The 22846-nt window shown below is 44.9% G+C and overlaps 1 protein-coding gene across 1 annotated transcript; it reads right to left on the reverse strand.

Moving 5' to 3' along the window:
* Positions 1-668: 668 nt before the first annotated feature.
* On the reverse strand, positions 669-20533 carry LOC117560570 (PH domain leucine-rich repeat-containing protein phosphatase 1-like). The gene is given in 19 exon segments (XM_034237495.1): positions 669-1334; positions 1416-2564; positions 2714-2951; positions 3521-3715; positions 4322-4438; positions 4556-4686; positions 5485-5647; positions 6137-6337; positions 6484-6627; positions 7263-7358; positions 7462-7522; positions 7734-7936; positions 8723-8838; positions 8840-8951; positions 9876-10022; positions 11582-11730; positions 11895-12020; positions 13814-14010; positions 18588-20533. Coding segments are annotated over 18 exon segments (5121 nt in total). The 5' UTR covers positions 20176-20533; the 3' UTR covers positions 669-1334; positions 1416-1427.
* Positions 20534-22846: the final 2313 nt, after the last annotated feature.

Below are 22846 nucleotides of genomic sequence, written 5' to 3' on the forward strand. Positions count from 1 at the left end.
CTACAGCCATGCAGTTTCAGATATGTGACACGTTTGGATATATCGGTTTTTAACATCCATTAAAAGTGAATGAATGACTTGAATTGATTAGACCATTACTTGTCTAATTGTTCAAGCATAAGCATCAAACCATATCTTGTTACAGCGTTTGGGGGAGTGTGTGGGAGAGGAACTCCCTCTGGAGGGAAATGTTTAGCCTTGTCAGAACATTTACATGCAGCAAATGCAACCTCCTCAAACCCCCCAGGACCAAGCTCCGTCCTATGGGAGAGCGGGTCTTCTGCTCGGCTGCTCCCAGTCTGTGGAACGCTCTCCCCGACCACGTCAGAGCACCACAGACCGTGGAGGCTTTTCCTAGACCTTTTATTTATTTATTACTACCCTTTTATTTTTGTTATTGTTTATTTTTACTGCTTTTTATTCATTCTACCGTGTTGTGTACCATTTTTTATATTGTTCCGTGATCACTGCTTGTAGCACTTCGGGATTTGAACTCAAATATGAAGTGCGTTATAAATGAAACCCATTATGTAACACACTACAGGGAAGGGAACCCCCCAACACTTATACAAATAAAAGCCTTGGAAAAACAAAGCTTAACATATGGCTACAAAAAGTCTCCTTAAGTACAAACATCCACTCCTCCACAATAAGTCAAAGTCAACAAGTTGTGCTTATCTGAAAACTTTTAATTTATTATATAGCAAAAGTAGCTCTCTTGTGCGATTTGCCATTATCAAGAAGTCTGTAGCACTGTTCTGAGAACATTCATTCAGCTGGTGATAACTGTAACATCCCCCCCCCACACCCTTCAGCACTGCAGCACCACTCTGCACTCTCCACACCCGAAAACACAAACCTGGAATATCAGCCTTTTGAAATGATCATCGTTTCTCTCAGAGAATATTAGTACGCTTCAGTGACTAAGTCACTTTAAAGTATTAAACTCCTAGGAGTTAGTTTAACAGTTTTACTAACTCGGACAACTGTAAAGGCCAAGAGCCGCGACACACGGGGGAAATGTCTGCTACAACACAAAGGTCCCTATCTCCAAGTACCATTTAACAGAATGATTTTCCAATAAAAAAGCATTTCAAAGAGCTTCTTAAAATTAAAGATATGGTAAAAAAAAGAAAATCAATTACACGTGAAGATTGTATCAATGTTAAGTGTTGTAAAAAATTGCATTGCGTTTCAAGGGGCAAAGAGTTAACAGTAGAAAATAAAGTAAACAACAAAACACAGTCTGTCTGGTCCAGAAGCATGTTCAGAATACTCTGAGGATCTTTTGGAGGGAGCGGTACGACCTAAAGTGGAAGTTAGAGCGGTACGACCTAAAGTGGAAGTTAGAGCGGTACGACCTAAAGTGGAAGTTAGAGCGGTACGACCTAAAGTGGAAGTTAGAGCGGTACGACCTAAAGTGGAAGTTAGAGCGGTGCGACGAAGAAGTCTGCAGGTTTCTGGTAGCTGTGTGCTGGCTGGCTTTGTGTCTGCATCTGCTGCTGCTGCTGCTGCTGCTGCTGGATGATCTGCCGGACCTCCTCCTCCAGCTCTGGCGGGATGATGAGCTGGTCGTCGGGGTCCGGCTGGGCGGGAGCGTTGAAGTAGCCCCCCTGCTTCCTAACGGGGGCGTCGGCCGCCTCCTCGATGAGGTCCTGGTTCCTCCCTTGGCAAGCCACGGAGCCATTAGCACGAGCCCTGCGGCCCAGGGTCCCAGACTGAGCCTCCCCGCTGAGGCAGGGCGAGGAAGGAGGGACGGGGGAGGGGGACGGCGAGGAGAAGGGAAGAGGCGAAGGTGAAACCACAGCAGGAGGGATTTTTGTGCTTGGTGTAGTGTGCGTTTGGGGGGCTGTGCAGCCATGGCGGTGGACGTCAGCCTCCACCTCGACGCGGCTGCCGTTGGAGAAGACCCCGGCGATGGGCTCCTCGTCCTCGCTGTCCACCCCGTGGTCCGACAGAGCTCCGGAGAACTGCCTGTGGAAGCTGCCTCCTCCACAGGGCGGCCTGCGAACGCCGGCCCGCCCCGGCAGGTTCAGGTGGGAGGGGAGGGGCTCTGCCTGGGGCGGGGGCTCCTCCGAGGACGCGGTGGACCCCACCTCGCTGCTCATCTCCGACGTGCTGAACTCGCTGCTCAGCTCGCTCACTGTCCCAGAGGAGGCGGGGGGCAGCGGTATGCCATCACTGCCCACTGAGTAGGGGTGAGTGCTGGTGTGCACCCCCGGGCCCGGGCTGGGTGGAGGGGGCTCGGGCTCGCAGAAACAGCAGCAGTCCTCCGTGATGCTGAGCTGCACCACCACAGCGCTGAGGCTGTCGGAGCAGCCGTAGCTCTGAGCCAGGGTCACCAGCTTCTTAGCAGCAGCCAGAGCGTCCGGAACATTCCTGACCGCCTCCACCGCCTCGCTGGGAGACAACATGTCCCATAATCCCCGGCTGCCCAGCAGGAAGAACTCGTCCTGCGGGGTGAGGGTAACCGTGGAGACGTGCGGTCTGGGCGTCACAGAGGGGCACAGGAAGGAATAACCCATGATCCTGGTGGAGTCAGTCACACCACTCACTTTGTTGTCCTGTAGGAGGGGGGTAAAGGGCTGTTAGGTAAACCAATGACGGCATTGCAACTGTAATGTGTATGAGGTTATCACTTTATTAATAAGAAAATGAACCAATCATCAATATTTTATGAAATTGCTCAATCTGCAAATGAGTGTGTCTTTACCTCGGTGATGATGGCGTTATGCTGCCGGACCCTCAGGTACTCGAGCTCCTCTTTGACGGTGTGTGTGGTGGAGAGTTGCATAGCTTTACCGTCACGGCACAGAACCGCCTGGCACCGGCCCACGTTGGCGGCCTTCAGGGTGAAGCAGCCCCCGCGCTCGCCCGGAGCCACCGGGTCGTGTTTGATGTGACACAGAGCGGCCGAGCCCCCCATCCTCTGACCCGCTGTGCCCAGTTTCCTGCAGCAGAGCAACGCAGAAACTCTTAGTGAAGAGTGTGTATGATCTTTGTTACAGCTAACAACTGAGGGAGAGTTCACGGTTCTACTCCTGTGTGCTGCTCGGGGAATATTTCAGCATCAGAATCAGGTTTATTGCAAAGTATTTTTACACATAAAAGGGATTTGCAGTGGCAAAACAGGGAGCAAGAAAAAGAGGAATTACCTTTTATAATAATAGGGCGAATATAGAACTATTTGTTTATTTATTAGATTAATAAACAGGGACATTCCGCATTTATAGACAATTCTGTAATCAGTAAGAGGCTATTTGACATGTGCCATCCCAGGACAGATGTTGCAGAGTCATCAAAAAAACAAACAATATTTGAAAAATATGTAATAAAATCATAAAAAAAGCGTACCAGGGCTCACAGTACAGGAATTGCTGATAAAAACAAATAAAACATACGTATTACAATACATCACATTACGAAAACTATTGTAAAATAAAACATGTTTACAAGAAACGTATATATACAAACAGGTAAGTACATTTGAGAAATGATAGTAGTTATAAGCTGTGTGTACCTTTGCATGGTGAGGAAAGTGTTGGTCATGTAGTCTTCCTGCCTCTGGCCCCTGTGCAGCTCCTCTGCCAGCACGTCTCCCATGGTGCACTGCAGCAGGTAAGGCACCTCCACGTTCTTGTCCCCGTCGAATACTCCGTACAGAGCCTCACGGATCCCACAGAAGCTGTCCAGGGCCAGAGCTGCCACACACAGCCTGAGAACAAGAGGCACAATATATGACTGAATATAAACAACCCGGCTTTCATTTCATTCTGCCTGCTTGGTTTCAGTCTTAATAACATATCGGGATTCAGCACACTATAGCACACAAGGCGCGAAAGATACGACTGTAGCACTGCAGTGACTTTCATACCTAAAAACTAAGATATGGTTCATTACTTACATTTGAACTTAATTGTATCTCCTTTTAAGCTTTAGGGGTTTGGATCTCTTGTCCATGTTCTGCTCTTCAAACTTGATATTCTCCAGGGACAAGCATGATGTCCAAGGTTAAAGACTAAAAATAGTCTTATTGACGGTTTAATCCGTCAGATCTGCTGACCCAAAGCGTTTAAAGGCTACAAAAACATCAAACTGTTTAGCTGCAGCTCCATACAGCAGAGTAAGAGCTTTTCAACTATTTTGGAAATTATTATTTTCTTACATTTTCATTATAATTTAGTCTTATGCAGTTTTTTATGCCTTCACAGGACTTTTGTTTTATTTATTTCATTACTATTGTTTTTCAGAGTGTGTGTGTATATCTAAATAAACGTGAGGTGCACATGGAGAGAAACAAAAATAGAAAGGGGGGACTGACTTGTTTTTGACTCCAGAGGCCTCTGTGTAGCCGTGGCTCCAGACTGCAGGGGCCCCGTGGCTCTCGCTCACACACGGAGCTGAAGGGGATGGATCCACCCTGAAACATTTGATATTACTGCAGAGAGGAGAAAGAAAAGGGAAAGAGGCTCAGCCAGTTGCTTCTTCACGATTCAGTACATTTACTGTCTTTTTTTCAGTATCATCACTACTGCAGGATCTAGCAGGCTCGTACTTGAGGAGCTCCAGGCTCTTGTGGTCCAGGTTGAGGCGAGGGTTGCCTGTGAGGTCCAGATCCTGAAGCTTCTGAGGAAGCGTCTCCGGCAGAGTCACCTCCGTCAGCTCGTTGCAGCTCAGGTCGACACACTGACGGATCAAAACAGAGAGAGAGACAGGGTCAGATCACAGGAGAGAGTATCTGTGGGTACCTTGCTTCTCAGTGTCATTTCTATTCATTGGATTGATTTACTGTTCAGTATCAACAAAAGCAGATTGCATCGTAGTTTGGGTTAAAAATGAAGGAGGAGATTAGGAGGTTACGAAAGAGATTACAGGCTTTTTGATGTGCCCCAACCCCAATAAAGATACAACGGGACAGAGGGAGACTTTTTTGTGGTCAACAGATTACAATGACTTTTCCAGTAGTTCCACAAGGTCCCCAACTAGGACCACAGTTCATTCTAATCTGATGGGGATGTTCTCTGTGTACATCTGTGAGAGATGTTGTTCTAGAAAGTAAAATACATTATGTAGTAGGGCTGGGTGATATATCTCAATATGTTAAGGCTTTAACGCTTTACACAATATGTATCTTAATAGTTGTTTTTTAAAAACAGCCCTGGCCCCTTGTGTTGATAGGCAGGCGAGTGTGCATAATGTAAACTTGATTTTTTTGTTTCTTTGTTGCGTGAGAGGAGAAAAATGCCTAAGCAAGCCTCATGCCGGCAGCTTAAAAAATGACAAGATCAGTTGTACTGTATTTTTGCTAGCAGTGATTTTATTCATCCTACGCAGATCTAGCCGCAATACATTCAATATATCGTCCACATATCGCCCACTCCCCTGTATGAACAGTATGTTTACATTCTTAAGCTCCAGAGGAACATCACAGATAAACGAGAGCAAAGAAACAGAGCCTATAATACCGTCATATATCACACTAACCTTGATCTCAGGCAGCTGGAGAACCTCGGGGAATGCGTTGATGCAGTTTGAGTGGGCGGAGAGTGTGTGCATACGCTGACAGCTGAGGATGGTGGTGGGCACGGCCCTCAGTCTGTTTCCACTCAGGTCCAGCTCCTCCAGCTGCTCCAAACGTGCCAGTTTACTGCAGGAGGAGGAGGAGGAGGAGGAGGAGGAGGAGGAGGAGGAGGAGGAGGAGGAGGAGGAGGAGGAGGCACAGTTGTATCAGAGCACTACACACCATAAGTCATCTCTCATGTGACATAAACCTCATTCTGAAGCAAGGCTGTGATTATAACGTAATGTGAGATTCCTCTAGGATTAGGACAGCTCAGAAGCAAAGGAATGTGAGTTCATGTAAGCTTGTGTGTGTGTGTGTGTGTGTGTGTGTGTGTGTGTGTGTGTGTGTGTGTGTGTGTGTGTGTGTGTGTGTGTGTGTGTGTGTGTGTCTACAAGCCTGTAATTAGGTGCATGTGATTGCGTAATGTTCTCGCAACCTGCTTCTTAGAGTGACAGTGTGTGCATGCGTTTCTTTTTTTATTTGCCCTTCAATGCAGCAAAATGAAAAAGGTAAAAAAAGTGATCATACATTAATGTTCCTCTTCTACAAGCTCAGTTCATGTGCAGTTATTACCTGGCAGTAAACGTCTGCAGCTGGTTGTAGGCCAGGTGGAGCACCCTGAGGTGGCCGTGTCCAGTCAGCAGGGGGACACACTTGTCCGTCAGGCAGTTATTGGTCACGTAGAGTTCCTCCAGGCTGCTGGAGCTGTCCTCTGATAGGCTGGCTGCAGGGAGGTTCTCCAGCTTATTGGCTGACACGTTTAGGTACCGCAAGCTGTGAAGACATCCCAAAAGATAATACAAACTTTAACACAAAAGGAAACTGACAGAAATAAATAGAGAAATGTTGAATACACAAAGATGAAAATAGACACGGAAACAAATAGAGCTAGAAAAGAAGAGGATGGATGTTGTGTGCACCTCTGCGCTTTGATGAACAGGTTGTGTGGGAGCTCCGTCAGATGGTTGTGTTGGAGGTCCAGGACCTCGAGCTGCGATCTCTCCAGTCTCTCAGCTAGCCGACACACCTGGTTCCAGCCTGCCAGCAGCTTCCTCAGGCTCACACTGCGCACACACACACACACACACACACACACACACACACACACACACACACACACACACACACACACACACACACACACACACACACACACACACACACACACACACACACACACACACACACACACACACACACACACACACACACACACACACACACACACACACACACACACACACACACACACACACACACACACACACACACACACACACACACACACACACACACACACACACACACACACACAATGTGTGAGCAACCCAGAAAAAAGCTACCAGGATCTGATTGTGTTTGAAAGCAACAGTAATTGTTGCCAAAGGCTGTAAATTGAAAAGAAACACTGCACTGGTGTAGGCGTGTTGCGACAGGTATCGATAAGACCCTTTGGAATAATACCGTTCTGTTTAAAGAGTTTTAAGAGTTACCAACACTGTTGTTATGAAGTATATCTATATTTACAGTATATCAACAACAGTGTTGCCTCTTATAACAATGCTGCCAATTATAACCATCACTGATATTAATTGTAAAAGTGTTTTTTTTTCTCCAATATGTTATCATTTGTGATATCTGAAGACTTGAAATAAAATGTTGACATAATAACGAACAATGGTGTTGGTGTGTTGCTCACTGTAGGGGCAGCTCTGTGACAGAGTTGTGGTTGATGTCCAACACCTCCAGTCTGCTGCTCTCACAGACCCAGGCAGGGACACATCTCAGCTTGTTCCTAAAAATATATGAATACAGTCAGCAGCCTTCTTAGAACAAGCACATGGCCTTCTTTTGCACTCAGCAAATAGGGCAGTTGGGTATTCATAGAGTCTTCTTACCAGGACAAATCCAGAACAGTCAGATTCTCGGGCACCGGCTGCACCTCCAGGAGCTTCAGCTCTGCAAACACAATATGAATAATTCCTTATTAGCAGCAAAGCTAATGCCCGGGATAAATCTGGAAACCTAAACTATTATTAAAAAAATTAGCACAAATTAATCACATTAAGAAGTTTGATCCCAACTTCCTCCTGTCATTCCAGTGCAAATGTTTTATCATGAATTGCATTGAAGTAAACATGTGGAGGAACTGCATTAACATAATAAATACCGTTGTGTGCGGCGTGCAGGCTCTTGAGGGCGTGGCCACTGACTCTGAGGAGGGAGAGAGTGTTTCTGTCACAGCGCAGGAGCTCCAGCCTGCAGAGGGACCTGACATCCAGCTCCTGGAGCCCTGTGTCCCTCAGGTCCAGCTGCAGGATGTGCAACAGCTGCTCCGAGTCTCCCACTGTCACCTTTTGAAGCCGGTTCAGCCTGTAAGAGAGAACATGGATATAAGGAAACAAATGAGCTGGAGATTACATCTCTGTCTTAGGGTTTGAAAACCTTTTTAGATATCACATTCTAGGACTTTCCAGGCCGGATTCTCAATATTTAAGGGCCAGTACGATTTAAGATGGAATCGAGGGTATGGTGCTAACTTTGATTGATACACTGCAGGCTGTGCTTTTCACTACTTGGATGTTCAGCGGATCTTTAACAAAACAGTGTGTTTTTGGTAAGACACAGTGCATAGAATTGACATTTTCGAGGCATAGCTAAAGGTTTGCTTAATGTTAGTTTCCCCGCAAGCTTGCCACGGTTTACCCTGCGTTACTCAATCCCTCCAGCAGGCTGCGCTTGAAACAATGTGGGAGACAAACACACAATAAATAGAACTTTTATTAAAATAAAGTTGACCTACTTAAAATAACTTCTATTCATGCTCAGCATCTGCCGTTTTAAGGAATTTCAATAACCCAATATATATCATTTCTTTTTCTGAAAATCACTAGGATTCAAAGGAGAAGTGTGTCATTTTACTAACCAATTCATATGTTTCATTCAATTTCAGCTCTTGACATGTAATCCCTTGTTATGGCTGCTTAGTTGAACTTTCATTACTTGATGTTCAGATTTCCAATTCCACAGGACAAAAAGTCAGAAACAGGCGGGGATGCAGGAATACAGAGCAGATTGTTCCTGCAGCATCTTGGGAAGTGTTGGATTTCAGAAGAGCTTTTGTTCCAGTGTTACGACTAATAATGCCTGTGAGTTTACCTGAGGTCTACGTGGCGAGCAGGCAGCCACTGCAGCCCCGTGATATCCAGGACAGAGAGCTGGTTCCCTGCCAGGCAGAGCCTCTCCAGGCCTCTGAGCTTCTCCAGGACGGGGGGGGGCGCAGCTGAAGCAGTTGAAGGACAAGCCGAGGTAGGTCAGGCCCTCCAGAGAGCCCAGCTCTGCGGGCAGGGAGCTCAGGAAGTTCCCGTCCAGGAGAAGAGTCTGCAGGCTGGACACAACAACAAGAGGGGAGGGGAGGAGGGGATATGTAGCTCAGTAATGATGTGGCTCAAAATGTTTTCGATCATTAACTGAATACATGTTTAAAATACTTTCCTAAAGTCTACAGCAGTACAAGGCAATGTCCACATTAATGCAGCAACAATAATGACCTAGAAACATCATATATAATACTATGACACTGACAGAAACCTGTTCACTACATTTAGCTGATAATACAGGGTAAAGAAGTAAGTGGTTATTTTCTACTTTGAGTAAGGTATAGGAATACTTCTTCCACCATTGACCACAACTATGACTTATTTACATTCTATATTTTTTTTACATTTCCTATATATTTTCCAAAATAGACGAGTCCTGTTGCACAAACAAAAGAAACTACAACCATAGAAATAGGGTGGGGGAAGGATTACAGAATTAAATTATTCCATGCATGGGTTTCTATTTCTATTATTAAATAGTTTGCTCCAAAACATAAATGTACTCTTATTAAATTAGTATTATTTATTTGTATCGTCTTTTATATACATTTGAAAAACTCACTATAAAAGTGCTCCCAAATATTGGCGGTTGTAAAAAGGGACATGTCTGAAAACGCTGGTGTACAATGACTAAGCACTTGGCCCTAGATAGTCTGTATTGCAAGGACAGCAGCAGCATGACTCTGCATTTTGATCACCTGCAGAAAAAAAACCCTCTGCACTGTCAGGACAAAAGTCTGGTACACAGCCAGTCGTTCACTTAATACAGAGAGGGATTTCATCTGCACTGATGGCAGCGTCTCCTACCCAGCGGTAGTAGAGGTCACGGAGGATACTCTCAGCCCCCGGGAAAATACCTGGCAAATGATCATGGTCATTATCAGCGCTGTTATTGTTAAGAGCTGCAGCCCAGAGGTCGTGGTGTTTCTTACTTGTGCATGGTTCCTGCTTCCACGGGCAGAGACGAGAGACGGTTTCCAGACAAGTTCAGCTCCGTGAGCGAGGTGATGTCACACAGGGACAGGGGAAAGTCTGACAGAGCGTTATTTGACAGACTGAGGCTCCTCAGTTTACAAAACCTAGAGAGGGTGAAGGAGAAATAAGGAGAGCAGGAAGTGGGTGGGGACAGGAAGAAAAGGGCAGACAAAGAGGGACACACATATTAATCTCTTAGTGCTAGAAGACTTTAGCCTTGCTCTGAATTGAGGCTCTAACAAAACAAACATTGTGAGATCTTACAGAACACCCTTCCTCGAGGAAAATTACAACAGGAAGCATGGATACAGCACTTGCAGTACACGTATTTAAAAGCTAAGTGTTTACACGACTGAAATATGTCACCGTAACAATGCAGCATGAGGATCAGCTAGGTGTGTTTGTGTGTGTTTAACCTAATCCAGTTCCGAGAGGTCGGGGGTGAAAGGCTAAGCCGGACCTACATCCTTCCGAGGGAAAGTCATAGACACGCTACAGGAAGAACACATTCCTTAAAAAACCACCGCCAGGGAAGCGAGTGTTTACCGCGGAACAATGGCAGTGTTTATACAGTGTATAGGTGTTCATTGTAACGCAAATCTAATCTGGCAAAAAAGGAGCACAAATCAAAAGTGACAGAAATGTATGTAGGGTAAGTATTGGATAAGAAGCCTGACTTTTTAATAGAGAAACAAAACTTAAATGTACCTGAAAACACACAGGATTTACAGTCCTGTAATAAACTCATTGACTGTATTAGGCTGACACAATGAAACTGACATGGCTTTCCAGTGATTTAGCTAGAAAGCTGTTAAATCAGGATAATGCCACAATCAGGATTTAGGAAGCTCTGCCATATGCTTTTTAAGTCAAAACACAACACCACTCGTCTCTTGCTGCCATAGAGGAGGATAAATGTGCAGAGACATCCAGACGTCCTCTTTAAATGACAATTCTGTTTTTCTTGTCAACAAATACAATGAATAGACCAGAACCAACAACAAACTGATCCTACAGACACGTACAAATCCTGCATAATCTGGCCAACTGCCACGAATACTCAGCCAAATGTGGATTAATGCACATGCATGGTAAACAAAGCAATTATGAATGACCAGTGTTTAAAGATTATTGAAGACTACTTATCTTCAGTGGGAAACAATGGCTCTTTGGATCGAGTGCTTTAGACAAGTAGATAAGTCAATATATAGTCTTGAAAAATAACAGAGCACAATATTGAATGTTTACTTGAGTATGTTTGATAGGGCACCTTTTCCGCTGCACTTAACTTAAGTCTTTCCTGTAGTGTGTTATTTAGGCTTTTGTGCATGTAAATTGTCTGCAAAGGCTAAAATCCAAAATGTTCCCCAAGTGGGAGTTTCTCTATCACAAAGTCACAGTTTAACATGCCCTGTGTCCCAGAGATCAGATGTAAACTCTCTATGGTAGTAGCTCTCCTTTAACATCTGAAACCCGCTCACATACACGTAATCTGTAATTTGATATAAGCTGCTTTCTCTTCAGACCATATGGTAGCTCACCAAAACAGTACAAAAAACAAAGAGGGACATTCCACATCCAAAAGAGAGCTTTTTCTGTATCGGCTCCTCCTGTTGCCTTGTTTCTGAACACACAGGGTGGCAGTGTGTAGAGTGTTCCTCACCTGGTCAGTGCTGGAACTCCTTTGTGGAGCGACATGAAGTTGTTTTTGAGATTAAGGTGTGTGAGGTCCTGGCTGTAAAAGAGCTGAGTGGGCAGCTCTTCCAGGCTGCAGCACGACAGGTCGACCGAGTTCACCCTCTGGGATGCAATCTGACAAAAAAGGAAGGGGGGGGCCTATGATGAGCAACTTGTGACCCTAGGAGGCGGTACAGAGTTGTAAAATCCTGCCATTCTCATCATAACAAATCTAACTCAAATTGAAAGGAATGGAAGTAGACAGGGTAACTGTGGACATATTGCAGCACTTGGAGTACCTTGGAGGCGGTCCTGTGCCAGCGGAGGTGCTCTGTGTACGAGTCGTAGCTGATGTAGTAGGTCTGGCTCTGAGGACCAGCTGAGCTTAAAGCCAGACAGTGGTTGTGTCTCTTTACCTCTTCCACCTGAGGCACAAGACAAGTTTTCATTACTTGCATCTTTTTTAAGACACATTTTTTCAACACAGAAATATAGTTTTTTCTCTCTTGATTAATAGAGCCAGGCTAGCGCTTTCCATTTCCAGTGTTTTTATGCTTAGCTTATCCTCCGTGCCTCTATCTTTATATTTATCAAAAGGACATGAGAGAGTACATTAGGGATGCTCGATTATGGCAAAAACCATAATCTCGATTATTTGGGTCAATAATTGATATCACGATTATTAAAAAACGATTAATTTACTTTGAAAACATCCATTTATTTAAAAAAAATGTTTGAACAGTATGTTTTTAACAGTTGATTACCCTGAACTTTAAGTATAATTAAACTGAAAAACCAAAAAATAAATAATAATAATCGTTTTATTTCGATTATGTTGTTTTCATAATCGTTGCAAGCCAAAATCGTAATTGCGATTAAAATACGATTAATTGAGCAGCCCTAGAGTACATAATATAAATTCTATACAACAATAAAAGTGAGTTAATTCTCAGCCCAAATCTCAGTACCACTGGCACTAGTTTACCTCCCCTGAGCTCCATGGAGAAACCGTGCTGTACCACTGGCACTAGTTTACCTCCCCTGAGCTCCATGGAGAAACCGTGTTGTACCACTGGCACTAGTTTACCCCCCCTGAGCTCCATGGAGAAACCGTGCTGTACCACTGGCACTAGTTTACCCCCCCTGAGCTCCATGGAGAAACCGTGCTGTACCACTGGCACTAGTTTACCCCCCCTGAGCTCCATGGAGAAACCGTGCTGTACCACTGGCACTAGTTTACCCCCCCTGAGCTCCATGGAGAAACCGTGTTGTACCACTGGCACTAGTTTACCCCCCCCTGAGCTCCATGGAGAAACCGTGCTGTACCACTGGCACTAGTTTACCTCCCCTGAGCTCCATGGAGAAACCGTGTTGTACCACTGGCACTAGTTTACCCCCCCTGAGCTCCATGGAGAAACCGTGTTGTACCACTGGCACTAGTTTACCCCCCCTGAGCTCCATGGAGAAACCGTGCTGTACCACTGGCACTAGTTTACCTCCCCTGAGCTCCATGGAGAAACCGTGTTGTACCACTGGCACTAGTTTACCCCCCCTGAGCTCCATGGAGAAACCGTGCTGTACCACTGGCACTAGTTTACCTCCCCTGAGCTCCATGGAGAAACCGTGCTGTACCACTGGCACTAGTTTACCTCCCTGAGCTCCATGGAGAAACCGTGCTGTACCACTGGCACTAGTTTACCTCCCCTGAGCTCCATGGAGAAACCGTGCTGTACCACTGGCACTAGTTTACCCCCCCTGAGCTCCATGGAGAAACCGTGCTGTACCACTGGCACTAGTTTACCTCCCTGAGCTCCATGGAGAAACCGTGCTGTACCACTGGCACTAGTTTACCTCCCCTGAGCTCCATGGAGAAACCGTGTTGTACCACTGGCACTAGTTTACCTCCCTGAGCTCCATGGAGAAACCGTGCTGTACCACTGGCACTAGTTTACCTCCCCTGAGCTCCATGGAGAAACCGTGTTGTACCACTGGCACTAGTTTACCTCCCTGAGCTCCATGGAGAAACCGTGCTGTACCACTGGCACTAGTTTACCCCCCCTGAGCTCCATGGAGAAACCGTGCTGTACCACTGGCACTAGTTTACCCCCCCTGAGCTCCATGAAGAAACCGTGCTGTACCACTGGTCTAAATCGCAGAAAGGAATGCCGTGTCTTTATGCTTGATAAACATCTTTATAGAGAAAGACATGACAAAGTACCTTTCCTCCGATGAGGGGGAGGATGTGCATCTTGCCGGTGTGGGCGTGTTTGACAGATGAGACGATGAGGCAGGTTCCGCTCAGTGTGACCTGGCGCCTGGACCAGCGGTTCACCGGCAGCGCCAGCTTCCCTTTGCGCACGTTAAACACCCCCGAAAGCTGCACACGCTCAGAGCCGCCCACGCTGCGAGGCTTGCCTGGATGGAAAGAGAGAACATCGTTTATATGCGACTGAATGAGGTTACTGAGTGCATTAATCAGTAAAATACTGATTATTTGTTTTCATAATGGCCTTTTTGCACAAAAAAAACATGTTATTTTTAACTGAATGGCATTTTGTGGATATACTCTCTAACACTGTTTTTTTTTATCAGCGGGTGAGAGCTGTGTGGTTATATAAGTGATTTGTCTCCAATAGCCTGTGGGCTGGGAGTGAGCAGTCACTCAGCCGTGATTTGTTGGGTTAACCTCTAGCTGACACACAAAGCAGCCGCAGTTCAGTTACAGTAGCGGGGGAAAGCAGATGATTGGCCAGAAGCAGGTGTGGGGTTCCCCTTCTTTACTGCCGTTTTAATAGAGTTAACCAACTGTAACTATGTTTTCTGGGCCGTTGACAGACCTGAAAAGGCTTGTTATGACACCACCACCTTGATCCTAACTGTTGCCTCCCCGAGTGAGGGAGACAAAATGTCACTCAGCTTTCACTGAGAGTAAACAACCCAAACTTAAAACTTATTTTGTTCCAAATAAGAGTTGTTGTTTAGTTCTCCTTCTTCATATATCATGACACACTACCCTATCTTCAAGGTTTGGTGGAGACCTAAACCCCGCCTATCATTATTTTATTTCTTTATTTATAAAAAAAGAACATTTGAGCAAATGTACATTTTGCATAAAACGTTACTGAAAAGGAATTTATCGTTTCAACTCCATTTGTGTTTAAAATATTCGACTGCCATCCATATTTTCAGAGTGTGTTGTAGTTACCCTCAGCTCCAACATGATGTCGCTAAATATATATAAAGATGGGAAGAAAGCTCCTAAAGGAGGAAAACACATGACAATAAACTAAGATCTGGTGGTTACAAACTAAATCGAGTATCATATTTAGACAAAGAGTTAGTGTGTATTTTCACCCATTTTTGACAACAGTCAGTCAGTGATCATATGATTGGATAAATGTGACGTTAATTCAGGGAGGGGGGGGGGGGGGGGGATCAGCGGGAATTCACCCCTCGTTTTAATCTAAACAATAATGCGGAATGTGTATTGTGCGGGTCCACGCTTCCCTGGGCGGTGCAGGCCAGACATAGTGTGTAAATATATATAACACACACACGTCCTTTCCTTCCGTCTATTCCTCTGACTGGGGAACATCCTGTCTCTCATCAAGCCGCCAATAGCCATTTCCTGTTAGCGCTACAACTTTTGGTGCATCTTGTCCCTAAGGGCAACGACCATTCCCGTTCATGTTTCTTATTCACGACGGCTAAAAGAGTGTATTTTATATTTAAGCTTAATGTAAAGCAGCATCTCACTTCTTAAACCACAGGCTGCTGGTGTTGTGCTGTGATGTTCACACCACAAAGAAAACATAAGAAGCCTGCATGTATTTAGGGAGTTTTGGGCACAAGTAGCTTATCAGATAAGTTTGTTGGTTGCTGGGTTTCACCTTGGGAGAAACGCAGTGACCTTCTGGGTACTGCAGATCTGCGCTGAAGAGGAGCCTGCTGCTGCCACGGACTCAGAGAGATCCGAAACACTGAGGAGGTGAAATCCGAGTTCCACTAAGGTCACTTTTTTCTTACTGTCAGCACAGTGTGTGTGTGTGTGTGTGTGTGTGTGTGTGTGTGTGTGTGTGATAGAGAAAGAGAATACGTGGTAGTGTACATTCAGAGGGATAGTGCCGAGTCAATCTCCTAAAGCTCTGCACATCAATATTAACAAACAAATCAAACTTTACACAGGACATTGTGTAGCAAAAGTATTTTCCTGTGTATTAATAGAAAGTTGTACTTATCATGACTAGGGCTGGGCTACGTGAGGAAAATCCTCAAAATATCACCAAAACACCAAATACCACAATATCCATAATGTGACAATATTGTAGGGTTGGCCATAGATGCGTGTACACAAACTTGCTCGGATCAGTCATTAGCCCGCATGGTTTTTCATACCACTGCTACGCTGACGACACCCAATTAATCTGTCCTTTCCCCGCTCAGAGACCCAGGTCGTCGCACGCATCTCTGCTTGTCTAGCTGACATCTCTCAGTGGATGTCTGCTCATCACCTCAAGCTCAACCTTGACAAGACTGAGCTCCTCTTCCTTCCGGGAAAAGATTGTCCCACTCTTGACCTAACAATCAACATCGGCACCTCAGTTGTTTCCCCGACTCAGACTGCAAGGAATCTGGGTGTGACCCTAGATAACAACCTGTCCTTCACTGCAAACATCGCTGCTACAACCCGCTGCTGCAGATACACGCTTTACAACATCAGGAAGATACGTCCCCAGCTGACTCAGAAAGCGACTCAGGTTCTGGTCCAGGCTCTCGTCATCTCACGCCTAGACTACTGCAACTCCCTCCTGGCTGGTCTACCTGCATGTGCCATCCGACCTCTGCAGCTCATCCAGAATGCAGCGGCTCGTCTGGTTTTCAACCTTCCTAAATTCTCCCACACCACTCCGCTCCTCCGCTCCCTTCACTGGCTTCCGGTAACTGCTAGAATCCACTTCAAGACACTGGTACTTGCTTACCATGCTGCGAATGGATCTGGCCCTTCCTACATTCAGGACATGGTTAAACCGTACACCCCAGCGCGTGCACTACGCTCTGCATCAGCCAAACGACTCGTTGTGCCCTCGCTGCGAGGGGGACCCAAGTTCCCATCGGCAAAAACACGTGGGTTTGCTGTCCTGGCTCCAAGATGGTGGAATGAGCTCCCCATTGACATCAGGACGGCAGATAGCTTGCACATCTTCCGGCGCAAACTGAAAACTCATCTCTTTCGACTCCACTTCGAGCGTTAGAACTATTAACGAAGCACTTTTATACTAATAAAGGACTGGCTTACCTAAAGCCAGTTGAGTAGCACTTGAAATGTTTGGCTCTATGAAACCTGATGTACTTATATGATTCTGTTTTCTTCAAGGTTGTGTCTTCCTGGTCGAATGTACTTATTGTAAGTCGCTTTGGATAAAAGCGTCAGCTAAATATAATGTAATGTAATGCGGAATGTCACACAATGACCATTCTGATAAATAATCATTAGTAATGTAGATTTCATGACTAAGCAGGCACAGGAAATAATAGAACTGCTAGAAAAGAGAGGTACAAAATGACGTCACTTGACTGTAAAGCAGCCTTTGAAACCAGGAAATGACACTTATGATGTGATATACCCAAAATATAACATGTTGTCTACTCTCAAATCACAATGTCGATATTATATCAATATACATTTTTCCAATTTAACTTCAAATTCCTCCTTCCGACACCATTATGAAAGTCACTTCCTATCGTACCACCACCACCTCTATAAGGAAATTGTCCACTTCCCTGTCATGCCATCCTTCACTGCTTGTTTCACGGCTGTGTGTTTGTCTGCAATGGCTGGAAGGGCCCCTGCTTTCAGCGGCCTCACTCTACGTCATGCTTTGTTCCTCTGTCATGTTACTCTCACTGTGGTAGCCAAGGGACGGACGGTGTAGGAGAAGGCAGGGGAATTTGCTCAGCCTCCCGTGTAAAAATTGTATGTGTTGTAAAAGTATCTCATGTGTGTTGCTTGTGTTCAAATAAATGTAACAAAGGAACAAGTGTTCTTGAATACTCTTGACGGAGACTTTAAACCGGATTTAGACTGCGAGTTTAAAAGAATATATACATTTTGGTAAACAAATATTTGCAGGCTTTTCCTCCAACATCACACCGCGCCTCTTTATCCCCACCGTCTTAACCGATGGTGTAGGAACAAGGTCAAAAACTAAATCCAGTTGTGCTAATCCCATAAGAGATCATGGCTGTTTTTCCATCCTCTTACCCGGCTTGTCAGCAAAACAGGATCTTTACCAAAAACAACAACATCAACAACAGAAGAAGAGAAACAGTAACCAGAATGCCTCATGATCGCAGGGCCCAAAGAGCACACCTGCTACCTCCAGATGTGTCTCCCAGAGGGGGTGGGTGGGTTTACAGCCAAAACACTGCGTATTGTCCCGCCCCGGACAATTGAATACACTTGTTTAACAGTCCGACTGACCAAACACAATGACAGCGCTCACGGTACACTGAGAATGGACGGACAATGAATGAGCCGAGACAAGCCGAGCACAACTAAAGTGGCATGGGGTAACAAGCAGCTAGTGGCTCAGTGGTGCAGTGTCATTGGAAAAGAAAGCTTACACATAAAGTCCAGGCTGTCTCATCAACATACATTCATAACGCATAGAGCTGGGGTATATCGTGATATCAAGGGTTAGAGTTGGATTCAAATATTATCCTTTGTAATTAGTTTGTCTTTTTTCATTTAGGAAATGACATATCCAAATCCTGATGCCCATTTATAAAAACATTTCAGTCAAGTGTAAAAATGTTCACAGATTTTAGACCCTACAATTTTGGCAAAATGTCAATATTGAGGTATGAAACATATTGATATTTGATTTGCTCAATGTCAAAGAGGCCCTAGGTATATGCCCTGCAGATCTGTCTTTAGGTGTAATCCTATTGGATCAACATGTTTTGTATTTTTAGTTAGACACAGTACTCACCAAAATAGAAGCGAATCAGGCAGCCAATTTCAGGATTCATGCTCTCCCCTTGCACCCTCCATGCCTCTTCAAACCCCAGATTAGTGAGGTACTCATTTAATATCTGAAGTGGCTTCTCATCGTCCCCCAGCCTCCGCACAGCTCCACCGTGCAGCTGGACGAAGAGAGCCGGGGTCGGGGTAGTATTGATGGTCTCTGGCCATACTCTGCACCCCCCAGGGACCTCCGGGTCAGGCTGGGCAGATGCTTGGCTGGACAGGGGCCGAGTCTGAGAGCTGCTGGGACACTTAGAGGGAGCTTTGATTAATGTGGGGGTATCTACATTATCACCACCTCCAGATGGGGGCTCATCTCGTGTGGTTGGGTTGGAAGCACTGCAGGGGTCTGTGGTAGGCAGGTCCTCTTGCTGGTCTGCAGCAGAGTTACCAGCTGAATGTGTTGGAGAGGAGGTGAGGTCTACTTCATCTGAGGAGCTCTCAAACGGGTCAGGTCCCTCTGTGGCACTGTCTCCTGTGGGGCTCAACACCGAGGAGTCTGTGCCCAAACCCAGCCCATCACTGAGCGAGTCCCGGTGCTCTGTGCTCCTGGGTCCACCTGGGCTGAAGTCCTCACAGGTGCTGCTCTCCATATCTGATCCAGAGTAGACTCCATAACAGTCTCCCACACTCAGGCTCAAATCTATACCAATGTCATTAATATAGACCTCAGAGGAAGAGTTACTGGCGGTTTTATCATCCAACAAGTTAGAGGAAAGTTTAGCATCAGGATAATAATGTTGTTTGTGTTCATTCTCCCCTGCGTTGAGGTTTTTGACATCGTGTGCATCTGTGTGTCCATTACTAGCTTTGCAATAATCATTTAAGTCAACTAAAGCAGCAGTTTTAAAGTTAATTCTCAACACAGCCCCAGCTTTGCTTCCCTCCAGCTTACTGGCTAATTCTGCAGCAGTGGTGTCCACAGTGCAGAGCACCGGCCGCGGGTAGGAGGGCGTGAGCCAGTCGTGGACGTGAATGCAACCTCTCCGGAGGTCCGACCTCACCCATGTCTTATCCGAGGCCTGGAGCTGCTTTGACTGTTTCTGCCGAAGAAAAGTCTTTCTATCTAGGCTTAGTGTGCTCAGAGGCGAGACTGAGGGAGCGGGACTCACCGCCTCCGCTGAGGACCCCCCGGGAGAGGTGCTGGTCGGCGGAGCCCCCAGCGACAGATTCCTCTTGTGTCTCTGCCGCCTCCTGCCCAGCAAAGAGTTGACAGAAGTGGTGCTGTTGGCTGATGTCAGGCTGTAGATGTTGGCTGTTTTCACGATGGGGATGTTCGTATTTTTGGCTGCACCGCCGATAGCGTTGGCAACTTGGTTTTGATAGATCCCATTCCTTATCGCAATCTGGAGAAGGGAGGTGGCTGCCAGCCCCTTCCCGAAGAGTTTCGCTTCTGCGCCCCCACCGTCACTATCCTCCCCGATTGAGGGTCTCTTTCCCGGTGTTAATCCACTTGGCTTCACGGAATTACTGTCACCGCTAGAGTCGGGTACCCTCTGTGGTGTTGACGGAGTTGAAAGCGTCCCACACTCGTTTTCCTTCACACTTTCCATCCTGTTAGCTAGCAACGGCGACGCCAGTTGGTTAGCAAGAACAGCCTGCAGGTGACTGCTAGCCTCCGTTAGCTCACAGCGGTTAGCTCGCTCTAGTTAAGGGCTTGTTTCTCCTGGCAAATGTGTGTACAGCTCCACGTTAGCTTAGCATGCTAAAGTACTGCGAGGTCCCGCTACATCATCCCATTTCGTAACATGCCCGTTAGCTCTCCTGGAGGAGCTAACAGGCTGGTCGAGCTGAGAAAAACGCCTTTTCTAGTTTGTCGCCATGGAAGCTCGGCGAGTAGGCGCGACTGCAGCGAACTGTACAGAGTAGACAGATGAGGTGACGGTCAACAGTACACGGTGGACAGGGCGGGGTCTCATTGGATATGAATTATGACACCTTCAAGTGCCTTGGAATGCTCGGAATTTGTAAACTCGAGGACTGCCCTACCCCTTTTCAACGTGGTTTGGTGAAAAAACTGTGAAAGGGCAGTTTTTCAGTTATTTGAGCTGGAGCAATCTTTGACTAACAACTTCTGATTGTTTTCTCCATTAATCGAAAGTTTGTTTGATTTATAAAAACTACGGACAAAATAGTGAGACAAATAAAACCTTCTCATTGCTTTGTTTTGTCTAACCACTTACTTCAGTATTATTTGAAGGAATCACTATGTTTAAACTACGGCTTATTATGTTTATTTAAGGAAAGGCATTAAAAAGGTTATATATGAAATGAATAATCAATTATCAAAATCATCAATTTGTAATTTATGTAATTCAACTTTACATTTTCAAAGCTCTTCATACATTTTGAATGCATTGCAAACATATTGATTTCGTGAGTGAATAACTAATGCTATCAAATAAATGTTATTGTTTATTCAGAATTCTTATCAGAATTCTCTGAGTTTTTATCAAGTTTGGTACTTAAAACAGATAAAGTAATTATCGTAGGTGACTTTAATATTCATGTTGACGATGATAAAAATAGCCTTACTGTTGCATTTAACTCTATATTAGATTCTGTTGGAGTGTAAATAAACCAACCCACTGCTATAATCACACTCTCGACCTTGTTCTGACTTATGGTATTGAAATTGAGCAACTATTAGTCGAACCGCATAATCCTGCTTTATCCGACCATTTCTTAGTCACTTTTGAAGTAGGCTACTGTTACTAGACTACAAAGCATTAGTTAAAAGCTCCTGCAGCAGAAACCTATCTGTTAGTGCTATAGCCAAATTTAAGGAAGAGATTCCACCAATACTTAACTCGATAGCATGTCTGCATGTAAGGGAGGAAACTTATACAAAATGTACACCACCCCAAATTGATCATGTTGTTGATAGTGCTACAGAGGCGCTGCGAATAAAATTAGACTCTGTTGCTCCTTTGAAAAAGAAGAAAATAAAACAACATATGCTCCATGGCATAATGCCGAAACCCGCAAAAATAAAGCAAAAGTCGAGACAACTTGAAAGGATATGGCGTTCCATTAAACTTGAAGAATCTCGTTTAATTTGGCATATTACTCTCAATGAATATAAGAAAGCACTGCGTAAAGCGAGAGCAGCCTACTACTCTTCATTAATAGATGAGAATAAGAATAATGCAAGATTTCTTTTCAGCACTGTAGCCAGGCTGACAGAGAGCCACAGCTCGATTGAGCCTTCTATTCCCATAGCACTCAGTAGTAATGATTTTATGTGCTTTTTTAACGATAAAATTGTTACTCTTAGAAACAAAATTAATGACCTCTTGCCTTTGACCAGTATAGTGTTATCAACAGCTCCCGGAAATGTAAGTTCTAATATTACACTAGATAGTAAACTAGAATGCTTTTCAGCCATAAACCTTGAACAATTCAATTCAATGATTCTCTCTTCTAAACCATCAACGTGTATGTTAGACCCAATTCCAACTAAGCTGTTGAAGGAAGTTTTTCCATTAATTAGCACTTCTTTATTAAATATTATGAATATGTCTTTATTATCAGGCTATGTTCCACAATCATTCAAAGTAGCAGTGATAAAACGGCTTCTTAAAAAGCACAACCTCGATCTAGAGGTTTTAGCCAATTATAGACCTATTTCTAATCTTCCGTTCCTCTCAAAAATTCTTGAGAAAGCGGTCGCAAAACAGCTGTGTGATTACTTAAAAAACAATGATTTATTTGAAGATTTTCAGTCTGGCTTTAGAACACATCATAGCACAGAGACAGCTCTGGTTAAAGTCACAAATGACATTCTAATAGCCTCTGACAAGGGACGTGTCACTATTCTTGTTTTGCTCGATCTCAGTGCTGCATTTGATACTATTGACCATGATATCTTATTGCAAAGACTAGAGCACTTAGTTGGCATACAGGGAACTGCTTTAGGATGGTTTAGGTCCTATCTATCTGAACGCTCTCAGTTTGTACGTGTCAATGATGAATCTTCCACGCAAACCAAAGTTAGCCATGGAGTGCCACAGGGCTCAGTGCTCGGACCTATTTTGTTCACATTATATATGCTTCCGTTAGGCAATATTATAAGGAATCATTCTGTACATTTTCATTGTTATGCGGATGATACTCAACTATATTTATCAATCAAGCCTGATGAAATTAATCATCTAAATAAAATTCTAGACTGCCTCAAGGACTTAAAAACGTGGATGACCTTAAACTTTTTGATGTTAAACA

The sequence above is a fragment of the Gymnodraco acuticeps genome, unplaced genomic scaffold (genome assembly GCF_902827175.1).
Source record: "Gymnodraco acuticeps unplaced genomic scaffold, fGymAcu1.1, whole genome shotgun sequence".
Lineage (NCBI taxonomy): Eukaryota > Metazoa > Chordata > Actinopteri > Perciformes > Bathydraconidae > Gymnodraco > Gymnodraco acuticeps.